At 44.4% G+C, this 18681-nt stretch overlaps 1 protein-coding gene across 1 annotated transcript in view; it reads left to right on the top strand.

Annotated features, from left to right (window-relative positions):
• Positions 1-18681, top strand: part of LOC124006284 (neurexin-2-like) — a 401953-nt gene that overhangs the window by 345872 nt on the left and 37400 nt on the right. Inside the window, 1 exon segment of the mRNA XM_046316207.1 lies at positions 11216-11397. Within this exon segment, the coding sequence (XP_046172163.1) occupies positions 11216-11397 (182 nt within the window).

The raw sequence follows: 18681 nt of genomic DNA, 5'->3' as shown, positions 1-18681 counted from the left end.
ATCAACTTTGTAACAAGAACTAAATCATATGCCAATCTAACGCCAGCTCTAATATGTCTTATGGATGATCTGATACTAACGTTACTGCCCTCTGGAAAACATTCTCTAAAATGTTTCCCATACTTATAAACAAAAACATTCCAATATATAAAAGGCTTCAAAGCACAGCGTATGCTTTCATGTGGGCAGATAGAGCTCTCATTAAATGAACCAGACGTTCTGAAAAGTGCAGCTCAAAAATGCACAAGTGGGTGCAGCTAGCCTGTATTCAAACACAATGTTCCCATCCGTACAAGATGTCTACCTACCCACAATTAAAACAAACAATTTACAGTACGCAGTCAAACACTTTACTATAACATGAATCCCGTAACTGTTACTCCGGTTTACTTTCCATCTGTGCGTTATGCACACTCTAAACCCTTCCAGATGGTGTCAATCAACAGTTCAGGTGACCGCTATACTGTAGATATCTGCCAAATGTACATATGGACAGATGCATATACACTACCTTACACAGCCCACCTAAAATGGATCCATTGGATACATACTGAGAGTGGGAAATATCAACTTCATGACAGAAGATTCAGCAGCATTAGTCAATACAGTCTGTACAGTAGTAACCAGAGCATGCTATCCCACTCCAGCTTTATTTCTGAAAAACTCTGTTGCCACGCAGGAGCTCATTAACAGGTCTGTTAATCAGTTTTACCGTTATGACAGATCTAAGCTGACTGAAGATTCGCCGAGACTGCTGTATGTCAGGATCTGACGGAAGAGAAGACAACCCTAGAGCGACGGAGAGAGAGAGAGAGAGAGAGAGAGAGAGAGAGAGAGAGAGAGAGAGAGAGAGAGAGAGAGAGAGAGAGAGAGAGAGAGAGAGAGAGAGAGAGAGAGAGAGAGAGAGAGAGAGAGAGAGAGAGAGAGAGAGAGAGAGAGAGAGAGAGAGAGAGAGAGAGTAAAGAGCTCTGTGAACACATCCACCTCACAAGGACTAGTTAGGGAGGTGAGAAAGGTCACTGAGTTGTTAGCTAGCTGTGCTGCCTCTCCTCGCCTGGTCGATGGTGGTCATGCGGTGACCCGATGGCAGGGGATGTGAAGGAAACATTGTTCATGTACTTGCCACCAGGTTTAGTGCCCAGCTGCAATGGCAGCAGCAGCAAGAGGAGACGCACGTTTCCAGGCTGACGTTCAGCAATAACTTCAGTCGTTCCAAAATCCCCGTAAGAAAATGTGTGTCCCAAAACATTGCTGATAACAACTTGTTCGCTACCACAGTAATAAGTAAAACAAAACACATTTCTGGGAGCATCAACTGTCCTTTGCCCAGATCCTGTGATACAATAGAATGTTTATTAACCCCCTTCACTTTGCCTTGTAAAGCCAGTGTTAGATGAATTTAGTTATTATGTAGTCATTAACCAATTCAATTAAAATACTCAGTCTGTACCCAGAGTTTCTAAGGTTCTGGGGGAAATGAAACAGACGGAGACCAGCCAAAAATAGCCGGTGACGTTTATTCCCGAGAGCTCGGCCCATCATTTCATGTACATTGGTTTATGTACCTCTCATTTCGTCATAAATGTCCCTCCTCCTCTCAGACAATGACAACGCTGCGTTTCAATTCCATTCCAACACATACATATTGCTAATCGTATGCTACCACTTGTTACACAATCTACTGCAAGCCCAACGGTGTTTGCCCGCCTAGACTTCCTTCCTGTTATCGGTTTCACAGTGGTCACAATTTGTCTGTTAACACTTCCTCTTTGCCTATGTCGAAACATTCTTTATCAGGCAGGATATAATTCTATTAGTTATAATTCTACGTTAAATGTATACAATATTTAGTCATTATTGATTTTTTTTTAAATCCTTCAACAGCTAGATACCAGGCTGGTAAACATTGGAAGACTTTCCTCAACCCTAGTTATTTGTTGTCCGGATGTTTCTCTGGGCTTTGTCTGCTTAGCCATGTCATCTTATAATGTCATAGCCCTCTTACAGGTCTCATTTCCAGGACCCGCAGGTAAATTGTAAACGGATCGACCTCGTACGATTATTTAGACGAAGAATCCTATCACACGTTGTGCTTAGAAACTATGCAGCACAACGTGACCATGTGCAACCAGCCATTTTCACCTTTAGCCATTCCGAGCACACTGTCGTCATGGTGATTTCAGTTTCAATATGTTGTCGTCCTCTTTGGTCAATTGTTTCTGTGATGCGAAGAGGCAGCGGGGGGGGGGACACTTGGGTGAGGGCTTTCGGGGATGAGACTGGTAGTGTTTAGAACCAGGACCGTCTTCTACATCTTAGCCTCATCCTCTATCTCTCCCCATCTGAATGAGGAGGTGGAGGCCTCAACCAGGCCTCAGTCTGTCTGTCCTCAGTGTCTGAACCTGACCTCCAACATGGCATCTACTGTCACAGCCATAATTGTAGCCGTCAGTAACGATCGAATGAGACAAAAACAAGGCGCTGAATGGCGAGGAACAGGAGAGAGACTTAGACATGCTAAAAACGTGTTTGAAACCCTGTGGCGATGTCATACCCTGAGAGAAAAGCGTATTCTGGCATCGTAGTTAGGTACAGGATTCTGCCTCTGTAAACATGAAAGCTGTGGCACCACTCACTTTAAGGGAGCATAATTACTGCAATATTGTATTACAATGGTCTTAACAGTATGATCAATAACACTGACCTTGTAGTTCTATGTCCAGATTTGTTAGCCTTCGTCGTAGTACAATTTTATAGCTTCAGTGGATAATTACAGAATGTACCAGGCTGCCACAGAATGTATTAAACTGCTAACGGATGGAAAACTGAAATGAAAGTGAGACTGGAGACGGGGGCTGGGGAAGCTGAATTTTAATCAGAGGATAAACCCAAAACACAATTTAGTCTCACTACGCAGAGAGAGGGCTGGTGATTTTCACAGCTCAACAATTCTCTCTGCCACTGTTAGACTTGGCTGCAATGCTACTCCTGCATCACCAGAGAGTTTTTCACTGGAGGCATTATGGGTCTTATTTACTGTTGCAATAATTAAGTACAGGAACCTATGCACCCCCACAATATTTCCACAGAATGCCAATTGAGTTCTATTTTAAGGCAGTGCAGGGGGGCGGGATGGGGCGGGGGTTGGGGGGGTACTCCACACTTCTTCTCTTGGCTGACCCACTTAATAGATGCGTCAAAGGCAAAAAAAAACACAGCATCAGCTGAAACGAGTCTCACCCCCAGCAGCCCCGACAGGTCCTTTGTGAAATTTACACACAGACGCACACAGTCGTGTTGACACGCACACACACACACCACTATATGCACACACATACCCACACTTATATGCAGGCAAGACCAATCATGCCTGCAGATATCGCTCAAATCCTCTAACACAAAGGTACACACTTATAGTCAAACACTGCAATCACTCCACATGGATAGGTCTCCCTCCCCATCGTTCTGTCATCCTTTATTATAACCAATATATTGAGGAATTGGACAGCTGAGTTATGACTTATTTGGTACGGGCTGGCTTCTTCCTCCCTATGAGAGCCCCTTCAGCCAGTGAGACTCTTGAAAAGCCACTTGAACAGATTCTTCTCTGGTGCTTCCACATACCGTTAGGGACACAATGTTAGTTTATGTTCCCTTACCTTTTAAAGTGTTCTAGTCGAGATGATTCAACATTCCACCGTGATATGTGTCTAGTTTGTAGTTCTTCACTTTAGACAAAACCCTCTCTACAGCGCTCGCCATTAGTGCTACATCAATTCTGAAAGTCGAGCCAGAATCTCAGTTTAAGACAGAGCAACAAGCTACATAAATAATAATTGTTTGGCATCTATTTTTAAAAAAAAATTTTTTATTATAGAATAACTTTGCGAAGGAAAAACTTTGTATATATTGCACACGTGACTGTATGTACAGAGTGGAAGATTTGATCAGGCTTCTAGCTCATCAACAAACAAACAAAAATGTTTTGTGTGTGCCACTCAGACACCTAAATAATCTAGTATGATGTCAGAGGGATGTGTGAGGAATACATATTTAAAGGCATCCTTTTGTCTGCCGCTGAAGTAGGTCACATCTTTAACATATGAGTTATGGTTCTAATCTGTAGTCTTAACTACTGTTCCAAATGAAACCTTCTATCAAATGGAGTCTTGTACGTCATTTAGGTCCATCGTATTGTAATACCAATACATTGACTTTTTATAGCATAACTTCACCATTCAAATGCAGTTTGGCCATCTACTGCCAATTGAAAAGTCTTTCAGTCAGCCCTAAATGTTTGTTTAAGATATTGACCTATGGTACAGGCAAAATGTACGTTCAACACGTTTCAGAATTAGCTGGAAGCACTGAAACCCATTTCCGTTTTCTTTTTCGACGTTTCCTTAGGCTGAGAAGGAGTGAAAATCGTCCCGCTTGTGGTTCGTTAATACTACTTCCTGTCATCTCTGTACACACATGCCCGTATGGAGGAGGCATGGATGTCACTGCCAGGAATCCCCATGTGTGTGGCTCAGCTCAATGATTTAGGAATGCTTGAAAGGTTTGCTGTTTCTAATGCGGGACCATTTGCAAGACACTCTCACGTGATGCATGTATGCGTGTGCGTGCATGGTGATGCCTGCTCGCTGGTTTGTCTCATTTACAATAATAATACGATGAACCATTTCAATCATTTCTCAATTAAAACCTGGATGCAGAGGAGCAGAACTCAATCAATACATTTTCTGTACATCTCAAATATTGATGTGTTTTTAAATCATGTATTTTTGATTCATTAGGAACTGAGCTGTGAAATGGAAGATTATTATTCGACCTGTCAAGGCCACAGGCATATCATCACATGTCAGGAATGAACGAGTAGTGGCACGGGGACTAAGCTGTTCAATATAGCACACACAGCTCTTACATGCATACTCTACTGCATACTGTATGTCTTTATCTCAACCCACAGTGCGTCCATGGCTACTAGCCAGTGAGGAAATGGAAAATAGCTTCGAAAAGGTCTCATTCTCCAGTGAGGCCTGCATCACGTTGCTGCTCCTGGGGTCGGTCTCTCCATTCATTTCAGAACAGGCTCACCTGACCCACATGTGATAGTGTTTCTTCTACTGGAGGGCACTGGCAGCAGGTGTTCCTCTCATCTTCTCTTCATCTTCTTCTCTTCTTCTTCATCTCACTTTGATCTGACATGGATGGGCAACTCTTCTTTTTTTGTCTTTTTTTTTTGGTACTCATTCAAGAGTCTGAACTTACTGTTGAGAGTTTAAGTAGTAAAATACACAAGGTACAATTTCGAAATTTGGTTGTGCATCAGCAGTCACTCTATTAGCCCATGTCAGCCATGTTTAGGGGAATTGGTAGATTAGTCTAGTGGCCAGCTATCTGAAATTGCAGTAAGCATGGTCGAATTACCAACCGGGGTGGGGCCCGTTGACCATCAAATCAAATTTTATTTGTCACATGCGTCGAATACAACAGATGTAGACCTTACAGTGAAATGCTTACTTACAAGCCCTTAACCAACAATGCAGTTTTAACAAAAATATGTGTCAAATAAAAAATAAAAGTAACACATTATTAAAGAGCAACAGTAAAATAACAGTAGCGAGGCTGTATACAAGGGGTACCGGTACAGAGTCAATGTGCGGGGGCACTGGTTAGTCAAGGTAATTGAGGTAATATGTTCATGTAGGTAGAGTTAAAGTGGCTATGCATAGATAATAAACAGAGAATAGCAGCAGCGTAAAATGGGAGGGGGGGGGGCATGCAAATAGTCTGGAAAGCCATTTGATTAGCTGTTCAGGAGTCTTTTGGCTTATGGAGGTAGAAGCTGTTAAGAGACTTGGCACTCCGGTACCGCTTGCAGTCTATGACTAGAGTGGCTGGAGTCTGACAATGTTTAGTGCCTTCCTCTGACACCGCCTGGTATAGGGATCCTGGATGGCAGGAAGCTTGGCCCCAGTGATGTACTGAGCTGTACGCACTACCCTCTGTAGTGCCTTGCGGTCGGAGGCCGAGCAATTGCCATTACCAGGCAGTGATGCAACCAGTCAGGATGCTCTCAATGGTGCAGCTGTAGAACGTTTTGAGGATCTGAGGACCCATGCCAAATCTTTTCAGTCTCCTGAGGGGGAATAGTCTTTGTCGTGCCCTCTTCACAACTGTCTTGGTGTGTTTGGACCATGATTGTTTGTTGGTGAGGTGGACACCAAGGAGCTCTCAACCTGCTCCACCCCAGCCCCGTCAATGAGAATGGGGGTGTGATCGGTGCTCCTTTTCCTGTAGTACACAATCGTCTCCTTTGTCTTGATCACGTTGAGGGAGTGGTTGTTATCCTGGCACCACATGACCAGGTCCCTGACCTCCTTCCTATAGGCTGTCTCATCGTTGTCGGTGATCAGGCCTACCACTGTTGTGTCATCGGCAAACTTAATGAGGTTGTTGGAGTCGTGCCTGCTCATGCAGTCACAAGTGAACAGGGAGTACAGGAGGGGACTGAGCACGCACCTCTGAGGATTTTTTGAGGATCAGTGTGACGGATGTCCTAGGGGCGTCCCGTAAGGAATTCCAGTATCCAGTTGCAGAGGGTGGTATTTAGTCCCTGGGTCCTTAGCTTATTCATGAGCTTTGTGGGCAATATGGTGTTGAGCGCTGAGCTGTAGTCAATGAATAGCATTCTCACATAGGTGTTCCTTTTGAGATGGCATCATCTGTGGATCTGTGGATCATCTGTGGCTCTCTGTGTGTTAGCCGTCACAAACACAGAGAGGTTGCTGCCTACATACAAACTTTAAATCATTGGCCACTTTAATAAATGGATCACGAGTCACTTTAATAATGCCACTTTAATAATGTTTATATATCTTGCATTACTCATCTCATATATACTGTATTTTATACCATCTATTGCATCTTGCCTATGCTGCTCAGTCATCGCTCATCCATATATTTGTAAGTATATATTCTTATTCCATCCCTTTACTTAGATTGGTGTGTATTAGGTAGTTGTTGTGGAATTCTTAGATTACTGTTAGATATTACTGCAATGTCGGAACTAGAAGCACAAGCATTTCACTACACTCACAATGACATCTCCTAACCATGTGTATGTGACCAATAAGATTTGATTTGTTGGGGCGGTGTGCAAATTAGAGTGGGTCTATGGTTTCCGGGATAATGGTGTTGATGTGAGCCATGACCAGCCTTTAAAAGCACTTCAGGCCTCCCGGGTGGCGCAGTGGTCTAGGGCATCGCAGCGCTAGCTGTGCCACCAGAGACTCTGGGTTTGCGCCCAGGCTCTGACGCGGCGTCTGAGTTAGTGAGGGTTTGGCCGGTAGGGATGTCCTTGTCTCATCACGCACCAGCGACTCCTGTGGCGGGCAGGGCACAGTGTGCGTTAACCAAGGTCGCCAGGTGCACGGTGTTTCCTCCGACACATTGGTGCGGCTGGCTTCCGGTTTGGATGCACGCTGTTTTAAGAAGCAGTGTGGCTTGGTTGGGTTGTGTTTCGGAGGACGCATGGCTTTCAACCTTCGTCTTTCCCGAGCCCGTACGGGAGTTGTAGCGATGAGACAAAATAGTAATTACTAACAATTTAATTCAAAACATTTAAAAAAGACTAAGGTCGCTAAAGATGTGAGTGCTACGGTCGGTGGTCATTTAGGCAGGTTACCTTTGTGTTATTGGGCACAGGGACTATGGTGGTCTGCTTGAAACGTGTTGGTATTACAGACTCCGTTAGGGACAGGTTGAAAATGTCAGTGAAGACACTTGCCAGTTGGTCAGCGTATGCTCGGAGTATACATCCTGGTAATCCGTATGGCCCTGCGGCCTGTTTAAAGGTCTTGCTCGCATCGGCTACGGAGAGCGTGATCACACAGTCATCCGGAACACCTGATGCTCTCATGCATGTTTCACTATTGCTTGCCTCGAATCAAGCATAGAAGTAATTTAGCTCGTCTGGTAGGCTCGTGCCACTGGTCAGCTCGTGGCTGTGCTACTCATTGTAGTCTGTAATAATTTGCAAGCCCTGCCACATCCGACGAGCGTCAGAGCCGGTGTGGTACGATTCAATCTTAGTCCTGTATTGACGCTTTGCCTGTTTGATGCTTCATCGGAGGTTATAGCAGGTTAGAGTCACGCTCCTTGAAAGCGGCAGCTCTACCCTTTAGCTCAGTGTGGATGTTGCCTGTTATCCATGGCTTCTGGTTGGGGTATGTACGTACGGTCACTGTGGGGATGACGTCATCAATGCACTTATTGATGAAGCCAGTGACTGATGTGATGTACTCCTCAATGTCATCGAAAGAATCCCGGAACATTTTCCATTCTGTTCTAGCAAAACAGTCCTGCAGTCATGAAGCATCTGCTTCATTTGACCACTTTTTATTGACCGAGTCACTGGTGCTTCCTGCTTTAGTGTTTGCTTGTAAGCAGGAATCAGAAGGATAGAATTATGGTGAGATTTGCCAAATGGAGGGTGATGGAGAGCTTTGTACGTGTCTCTGTGTGTGGAGTACAGGTGATCTAGAGTTTTTTTCCCCTCTGGTTGCACATTTAACATTCTGGTAGAAATTAGGTGAAACAGATTTAAGTTTCCCTGCATTAAAGTCCCTGGCCACTAGGAGTGCCGCCTCTGTATGAGCGTTTTCCTGTTTGCTTATGGCCTTATACAGCTCATTGAGTGCAGTCTTAGTGCCAGCATCGGTTTGTGGTGGTAAATGGACAGCAACAAAGAATATAGATTAAAACTCTCTTGGGAAATAGTGTGGTCGACAGCTTATCAGGAGATACTCTGCCTCAGGCGAGCAAAACCTCAAGACTTCATTCGATTTTGGTGCAACAGCTGTTGTTTACAATTATATATAGATATAATATACACCTCTTGTCTTACCAAATGCCAATACAGCGTAAAACCAGCTGGCTGTATGTAATTCATGTCATCGTTCAGACATTTACAGTTTTTAATGTCCCGTTGGTAGGATATACGTGACCGTAGTTTGTCTATTTTATTATCCAATGATTGTACATTGGCTAATAGAACCGATGGTAAAGCCAGATTACCCACTCGCCGTCGGATTCTTACAAGGGACCCGACCTTCGTCCCCGATATCTCTGTCTCTTTCTCCTGCGAATGACTAGGGATGAGGGCCTTATCGGGTGTCTGAAGTAAATCCTTCACGTCCAACTCGTTAAAGAACGATTTTTCGTCCAGTACGAGGTGAGTTATCGCTGTACTGATATCTAGAAGCTCTTTTCGGCCATGAGAGACAGTGGCAGAAACGTTATGTACAAAATAAGTTACAAGTAACGCAAAGAAATATACACACAATAGAATTGCAGGAAACCTACTTTAAAATGGCAACATGTTCTCTACGCCCCATGGTGTAATGTAAGTAGGTATGCAGACCCACGAGCCACTGCCGCCCCTCATAATGACTTCCATTTTTTTTTACGGCCACCACCCCCATAAAAGTTGCCCATCCCTGATCTAAGACAAAACCACGACCCAGAATGAGGTTAGATCATTGAAAGTACTCACTCACGTGAAACTGCACATCATTCAACCACCACTACAGCTCATATTGGAAAAATGTACAACCTGAATGCAATTTTCTTATTACTCACCATATTCGTTGTGTGATATATTCTCGTTTACAAGTAGCATGCAAGTCATTTCACAAGTAGCATGCAAGTCATTTCACATTTCACACTTTTTTTTTAACCAATCAACCCAACCAATTCTCCAACCCATGCAGGGTTACAAAACCTAGAATATAGGCAAGACCATCATGCCCTTCCTTCCTAAGAGAGGTCATCGTCACCCCTGCCCACTGTGACTTAATGGGTGAGCCCGGTGTGCCATGTGAGCTGTGGTTGTCACTGTTTCATCACATGCAGTACTGGCAACAAGTTATTCGGTTCCAGGAGAGCAGGTGTTCAGTGTGCTGCCATCCAAAAGCTGCTCTGCCTGGGAGACTGGTTGCCAGATCATTCCCCTCATCTCCTCTCTTATCTCATGTGAGGCCCACCGGCGCCAGGACGACAGGGGGCACAGACCTGCCAACCTCCGGTGCCCTGGAGGCGGAATAATCACTCATACCTGAGATATTACTTGTCAACCTTCTGATAAAGCTAATTAAGACCGTAGAGAATATTTGGATGACATGATAACCAGGTTATGTTCGGTCAACAGTGGATGAACTGAGATTAGCTTGCTGTTAGAGATGTGAAGTTGATTGTGCGTATGAGACTCATTAAGGGATTCATAGCTTGACATTGGTATGCAGTGGGATTCATAGCGAACTCCCATACCTTTGCAAACATTCTCCATCTCAGGTTATATGAATAGATTTCTATGAGAGATTATATTTTTTTCTCAGTTCCACCTTACAGGGAAGTGGGAGATCAAGTTAAAATAATATGACAGATGTTCTGATTAGTTACAGAAACCCCCCAAAATGCAATGTGTTAACTCCCTGGGCAGGGCAAGGCATTCTACTGCAGCATACTGCAACCCGATAGTCTTGTGTTTACAGTTCCGCTGGCATGTTTAGACATGGTGGCACCTCAACCACTCTGCAATACTGGCAGGTTTACACAATCTAATGCACAATCGAATCAGTGGCAGCTCAACTCGCGACCTCTCGTGGTAGTGGTACTGCAGGTGTGGTGCAAGGTCTGTGCGATAGTGTTCAAACAGGACAATAATCAGCACCATCCCAATCACACAAGTGCATTCGAACAATTCTGTGAGGTTTGTGTAATTATAGGCGGCGTCTGTTTTAGTGTTCATCCGCCGCTGCGTTGAAAACTGACAGTGTTTAAATAAAGGTAAAATAAAGTGGCATAACTTAGGGGAATAACGTTTCGCTGTGACATGTTGTTTCTGCCGAGAGAATAATAGGTTGTGTTTGGGAATGAGCTGTCACAGTCATGTACTTGGCAAGAAAATAGGCATCTGAAATTTGGCATGAGTGGTACTGAAGAACAATCTCAGTAAAGATAGCAAGGTCTGCTGGGAGCAACAGCAACAACAACAACAACAACAAAACAAGATTCTGAAAGTGATGGAACACTCTCTAACACCTTATCTCCTTAATAATGTCTCCCCCTTCTCCTTCTCTCTCAATTTCCTCTCCCTTTCCCCTCAGTCTCTTACTAATGCTTTTGTTTGTCTCCATTTGTCCCTCAGCTGGGACCACGTATATCTTTGGGAGAGGAGGGGCCCTCATCACGTACACCTGGGCCCCCAACGAGCGGCCGAGCACCAGAGCAGACCGGCTAGCTGTGGGCTTCAGTACTCAGCAGAAAGACGCCATCTTGGTCCGAGTGGAGAGCACCAGCGGACTGGGAGACTACCTGCAGCTACACATAGTGAGAATGGGATGGGGGGGGGATAAGAGCATTGTCTGTAGTACTGTGGGGTTAGGGTAGAGGATGAGGGTCCCCTTTTTTATGAAGAGGGATGGGTAACTGGCGACCCGCGGACCGCGTCAATTTCCAAAAACGGAATAATGTTTAATAGTGTGAACTCAGTCGGGGTCTCAACTGACTGTTGAGATTTAGAATAGTAAAATGCAGACAATCAATTAGCACATGTCAGCTAACATCGTTTTGTTAGTGACTCTCACTCAGATATCATATATTAAAATATTTATATCCACCCTATGGCAAAATGTGTAAAATTGCAGGAAATGTGTTTTAAAACTGCAACATTTTCTCTGCTCCCCATGTTAGAATGTGTAGAATTGCAGAAAATGTGTTTTAAAACTGCAACATTTTCTCTGCGCCCCATGATAAAATGTGTAGAATTGCAGAAAATGAACTCTAAAACTCAAATTTCTTCTCTCCACTGTCAAATTTCACTTAGTGCCCCCAAAAGGTTAGGGCCGGCTCGGACTGTGTGGGGTATAGATGTGGGTACACAGAGCAGCGAGCCAATGTGTCCCCTCATGAGTCCTGATTTTGTGTGGCTCTCATGTCCATCAAAGTGTCCCATCCATGGTTTTGAGCCAAGGCTTGGAATGAGCTGATATCCTGAGGTTCACTGTGTAGAAACAGAATCCTGAAAATGCTCTTGCTGGAGATTTGGAGGACTAATTAAGGCGCTTAGAAAGACTGTGTTAATTGATCAAATGTGTGTCCATTTCCATAGAAAAAGACATATGGCACCTATTTCTCATGATATCTATGATTTGTGCCAGAAAAGTATTTACCATGCATCTGGATTGGCAGGGGAGAAATAACACCGGTGTTTTGCTCATTAAAACAGCAGAGGGCAGAGATTGTAACGGCAGTACGTCACGCTGTGAAATGCTCTGGCTCATTAGACTATTTCGTCTAAATGAATTATTCATTCCATTTGAACCATTTGACTTTCACAGTGCACATTTGCAATGTCACCCTATCTGTTCAACACTAGGATACCAGATGCTTGGCAAAACAATAGCTAAGTGTGTGCTATTTTCTAAAGAAGCCTTTAAGTCAGGTGTAATATGTCCCTGTTTGAGTCCGAGCCCAAACATAGCTTGTTTCCCAGGGGTACTGCGTGTTTGTTTCTATACTGTTGATTTTAGAGTCAACGCCATCATTGTCACTGTAGACTATGAACAGTGTGTGTTAAGGACTCTGCAGTAGATTTAATGAAATTCAGACCATTTGAAACAGCATTTGTATAGATCCTTTTCTGGCTTATTGCCTTGTATTGTTTATTTGTTACCTATTTATTTGTTTTATTTTTTTATTTCACCTTTATTTAACCAGGTAGGCTAGTTGAGAACAAGTTCTCATTTGCAACTGCGACCTGGCCAAGATAAAGCATAGCAGTGTGAACAGACAACACAGAGTTACACATGGAGTAAACAATTAACAAGTCAATAACACAGTGGAAAAAAAAGGGGAGTCTATATACAATGTGTGCAAAAGGCATGAGGAGGTAGACGAATAATTACAATATTGCAGATTAACACTGGAGTGATAAATGATCAGATGATCATGTACAGGTAGAGATATTGGTGTGCAAAAGAGCAGAAAAGTAAATAAATAAAAACTGTGGGGATGAGGTAGGTGAAAATGGGTGGGCTATTTACCAATAGATTATGTACAGCTGCAGCGATCGGTTAGCTGCTCAGATAGCTGATGTTTGAAGTTGGTGAGGGAGATAAAAGTCTCCAACTTCAGCGATTTTGCAATTCGTTCCAGTCACAGGCAGCAGAGTACTGGAACGAAAGGCGGCCGAATGAGGTGTTGGCTTTAGGGATGATCAGTGAGATACACCTGCTGGAGCGCGTGCTACGGATGGGTGTTGCCATCGTGACCAGTGAACTGAGATAAGGCGGAGCTTTACCTAGCATGGCCTTGTAGATGACCTGGAGCTAGTGGGTCTGGCGACGAATATGTAGCGAGGGCCAGCCGACTAGAGCATACAAGTCGCAGTGGTGGGTAGTATAAGGTGCTTTAGTGACAAAACGGATGGCACTGTGATAAACTGCATCCAGTTTGCTGAGTAGAGTGTTGGAAGCAATTTTGTAGATGACATCGCCGAAGTCGAGGATCGGTAGGATAGTCAGTTTTACTAGGGTAAGCTTGGCAGCGTAAAGAGACAGAGATGGTATGAGCTTGAGAGAGATCGTAAACTCCCTCATAGATTACATTCCCAGGTTATTCAACAAAACGTCATAGCTTCATTCTGAGGAAGAAGGGAATCATGTCGAATAATGATTAGTGCTCCATCAAAGCTGTGTCTAATATAGCATGATGGCCTCCATAACAATTTAGCCTCTCGTCATTGTTGTCCCTCATGGAGAGGGTTTCTGCCGTAACTAAATTACCAACAACAACATCTAATCCAATTGGTCATGAATGTGATAGTGTTCAGGAGGTGCAGGAGCAGCACTGTGTTGAGCTATAAGCTATTGGCTTCAAGTTATCCCCCTCAGAGAGAGAGAGCACTGGATGATAGGATGAATGCAAGTACAGAATATATGATATGCAGCATGTCTCGTATTTCCTCCAGTACTTAACTTGCTGCAGTTTCGGCGCCACAGGCGGGTTTCCCCATTGTAAGCCATTAGTCACACAGCCACAGAGTCTAGGGTTGGACCCACAAGGGTCTGCAGGCAGGAGCTGCTGACTGATGGAGGGCTGCGTGTGTGTGTGTGTGTGTGTGTGTGTGTGTGTGTGTGTGTGTGTGTGTGTGTGTGTGTGTGTGTGTGTGTGTGTGTGTGTGTGTGTGTGTGTGTGTGTGTGTGTGTGTGTGTGTGTGTGTGTGTGTGTGTGTGTGTGTGTGTGTGTGTGTGTGTGTTTGCGTGTGTGTGTGTGTGCGTGCGTATGTGCGTGCGTGCGTGCATGTGTGTGGGGTGTGTGTGTGTGTGTGTGCGTGCGTGCGTGCGTGCGTATGTGCGTGCGTGCATGTGTGTGGCGGGTGTGTGTGGCTGGTGTGTGTGCCAGTGGTGCTGTCTGAGTGGAGGGCCTTGTCTGAGTGTGTGTGTGAGGAGTGTATTGATTATTCCCAGCGAAGGGTTGGGTGATTCATTTGCTGACATACAGTAGGCCGTGGTTAGTCACAGAGCAAAGAGTTGCCACCTGGTATCCCCTTGGCTGATGACGCAGCAGTTGGGCTCAGAGCCCTCTCTGTCAGGATGAGCATGATGAATGAAAGGAGGTTGATGGCCATTTGGGTGTGATTGGAACTTCCTACTGAAAAGCTGCATATTACACTTTCCAAGTTACAGTATTTCCTTCTTAACATTTTTCATGACATCACAAAAGAACAAAGAAAATGACATAGGTGTTCTATAGATCACCTCTGACCATTCCTCACATTCTATGTTAGTGTCAAGGCTCAGGAGATACCCAGACGCAGACAGTTTCGAAGTAACAAAAGTTTAGTACTCGAACAGGAGGGGCAGGCAAATGACAGGTCAAGGGCAGGCAGAGGTCAGTAATCCAGGGTGGCATGGCAAGGTGCAGAATGACAGGCAGGCTCAGGCTCAGGGCAGGCAAAATGGACAAAACCGGGAAAGCTAGAAATCAGGAACTAGAGACAGACATGAGCACGGGAAAAAACGCTGGTATGCTTGACGAAACAAAAGTAACTGGCAACAGAGAACACATGTATAATTACACTGGGGATAATGGGAAAGATAGGCGACACCTGGACGGGGTGGAGACGAGCACAAAGACAGGTGAAACAGATCAGGGTGTGACAGTTAGACATATTGTTCCAGTATTCACTTTTGAAAGTGTTAGAGATTCGTCAGGAAAATTATCTTGGAAACAAAGGACATTCCTTTGCTGAATATTGGAGAGGGAGACCTGAATCTTCTCCCCTTGATTTATGACAGGACATGAGTTGTTAATCCCGTCTAGTTCTTTCCTCCCCCCCCTCTGCGCGTCAGAGAGGGTCTGAGTGAAGTTATTCATTGCAAACCTGATCCGACCTATTTGGATTCTTGTGGACAGTCATGACAGTCCCCCTCTGGTGGGTTCAATCTTGGAAGGATTCTGTAACTCATCCACAAGAATGACCACGGGATGTCCTGGTTTGTGAATCATCGTGACAGTCTCTCTCTGGTGGTTTAACCTGGTAAGATTTCACAAGCTGCAGACCTCAACAAGAATGGCCACGGGATGTCCTGGTTGTCGATCGTCGTTCCAGACCCGTCGTCCGGTTGTCCAGGCTGGTGGATCTGGGAATTAACTTAGACAGACATTAATAACGCACAACACTTATGCAATACATCATTATATTTCTTCCCCAAATGAGCGCCGTTGTTGCCCTAAGTGATGGTTGTATGGGAACTTGTTTGTGCCGGTATCACTTCTTAAGTGTCAAAGAAAATAATAAAACCACAAGCCAAAAAATATACAAAATATAGTTACCACAACTTAATCATCTAATTGGACTCTATTCTATACACTTCTACGGTGTTGGCAAATTACTCTATCATGCCATTTTGTCAAATGTCATATCTAGGGCGATCCTACTTAGCAGTGTGTTGTTTAGGTAACTACCCTAAGTTGCTAACTACATGACAAGGCTACAGCTGTAAGGCACTAGCTTTGGACAGTCTACAGGGGGGACCTATGGAGTGGGGCGGAAGGGTAGCCTAGTGGTTAGAGGGTTGGACTAGTAACCGAAAGGTTGCAAGTTCTGCCCCTGAACAGGCAGTTAACCCACTGTTCCTAGGCCGTCATTGAAAATAAGAATTTGTTCTTAACTGACTTGCCTAGTAAAATAAAGGTAACACATGGACCTCTGGTGAGAAACGATGGATTAATGTAGCTGTAGAGGTAAAGGGGCTTCAGGGTCTATTTTCTACTTTACCAAGACTGGTATTTTGCTCGGATCCTAGTATAAATCATCATTAAATGTTCCGTTGTGCATGTGCATTTCTGCTTGCACAAACACACAAGGGTAAGAAAAAACAAGTATCCTGGTAGGCTGCAACCTGGGCAGATTGAGTCTGACGTCATCAGATAATTTCCATGTCAATGACCTTGTGTCAGTAGGAATCGGTGCCGACCTCAAGCCATATGCCAAGGGGCCCTGTGGTGGTTTTACTACAAGTCAATGCGTCTTATGCCATTGTAGTGGCGATAGGTATGACTTTCATAGCCATGTTATCCACGGGGGAGCTAACCTCACGACGGAAGTACTCTACTAGCACTGAACCGGTCATATGCGATGTGATCATGGTTCATGACTTCTAATAACGTTCCTCCTGAATGGAGGGTTATTTTTATTAGCGGCTTGTGTGTTAACCATCAGAAGACTGTTTTGGAGATTCCCTTTTACGTGTTGTCTGCTTGAGGGGTATCGAAATGTCTTTTTCCCAAGGGATCCTGACAACAGATACTCCTGATGGATGACTGTGTTGCAGCCAGCGCTAGGAGAAGGCAGTGTGGTCAGTGGAGAATGGCATGGTTACTTGTGACCACAATTGGTTGTTTTTCCAATCCATCAGTCTGTCCCGAGTAGCAGGTGTTCAGTTTCGAGGCTGGTATTATATTTGATTTATTTCACCTTTATTTAACCGGGTGGGCCAGTTGAAAACAAGTTCTCATTTACAACTGCGACCTGGCCAAGAAAAAGCGAAGCAGTGTGACAAAAACAACGACACAGAGTTTCACATGGGACAAAGAAACGTACAGTCAATAACACAATAGAAAAATCTGTATACAGTGTGTGCAAATGAAGTAAGGAGGTAAGGCAATACATAGGCCAATAGTGGCGAGGTAATTACAATTTAGCAGCATACAATTGCTAAACATACAATTTAGCAACATGCACAGGATGAACAAGCCATGTGATTTGGTAGAGTTGTTCCAGCATGAGCCGCATTGTGAAGAGGCGAGGTAGTCTGAGTGAAACCTCGGAAGTGTAGTGTCGCATCGTTACGTTTTTAACCAACGTTTAGCGGGGTACGCGGCCCTTTTGAGATCATTGAACAATGTTTGAGAGATGAGCGATATTGTAGAGCCTGAATCAATTAGCGCATCACAGTTTAAACAGTCTTCCAGGACTGTTTCCAGGTAGCGACTTTCAGAGTTGCGTTTTGCGGTCATATTCCCCACAAAGTGGAGGGATTGTTCGCAACGGCGTGATGTGTCATTCGTGTTCATGGTGAAAACAGATCGACTTATCAGAGTTTGAGTGTAATTGGCTATTGTGATGTGGTTTACCTTGTGCGTCACAACATTTGTATTTGGTGTCTAGAGTCAAAGCCCGTGGGCTTGTTTCTTGATCGATAGAGTTTAGAGGATAGGGTTTAGAGTGAGAACGGGGTTAATTTGATCGTTTATGTCCTGGCTAATGGTGTTCATTTCGGCTGGCTCATTCTCCGGCAATTCCACGCCTAGTCATGGTGACTTATCTTTTTCCTCTTTCTCAAATTGTGGGCACATTTGTACTGATCTTAGCATAACTTCTAGAGAGCATCGGTTTACGTTTTGATTGCCATGGAACCCTTTGTTACCATTGTGTGGGTTGGGTGCAGGAACGTAGCGGCCAGGTTGATTGTATCGGTATTCGCTTCGCTGGTGACGTTCTTTATAGTTCTTTTGACCGCGGTGGTTATTGGTACCGTGGTATCATGGTGGATACCATTGTTGTGCTTCATCTCTCACCGCTCCTATCCCCGATGACGCACCCTCTCACTGGAGTGAGTGTTATGTTGGAGGGCGTCTGTCGCTTGTGGCATTGTGATCTAACTTTCTCAGCCATAGTTTGGGTTTGCGTGGGTGAGGGTTCAATTATTAGCAGGGGAATGGGGGGGGCACCCCCTCTGATAGCTTGCTATCTGGGAATTCAACTTTAATTAACCTGAAAGAGTCGCTGTATCTAGGTTAAGCTTTACAAGTTTAAAAGGCCTCATTGGTTGGAACAAATTCATTTGGTCCTTATCCGAATGAGCAACCCGGTAAAATGGTTTGTTTGGCAATTTAACTTTCTTGATAAATCGAATGGGACAACGAAATCCAATCAGTTGAGATTGGTTGGATATTGTAAAGTTTAACCAGTTGTTATAGATGTGAGAAGACATTTTACCCTCACATTGGATTGCTGCTGATTCTGAAAAATTGCTGCTGATTCTTCACCACAAGGGGTCCCTTACCCCTGAAAGCTGAATCACCCGGGATTCCAGCAAAGGCAGG

The sequence above is a fragment of the Oncorhynchus gorbuscha genome, linkage group LG02, assembly GCF_021184085.1.
Source record: "Oncorhynchus gorbuscha isolate QuinsamMale2020 ecotype Even-year linkage group LG02, OgorEven_v1.0, whole genome shotgun sequence".
NCBI lineage: Eukaryota > Metazoa > Chordata > Actinopteri > Salmoniformes > Salmonidae > Oncorhynchus > Oncorhynchus gorbuscha.
Note: the sequence above shows the minus strand (reverse complement) of the source record. Positions and strands in the feature narration are given on the sequence as shown.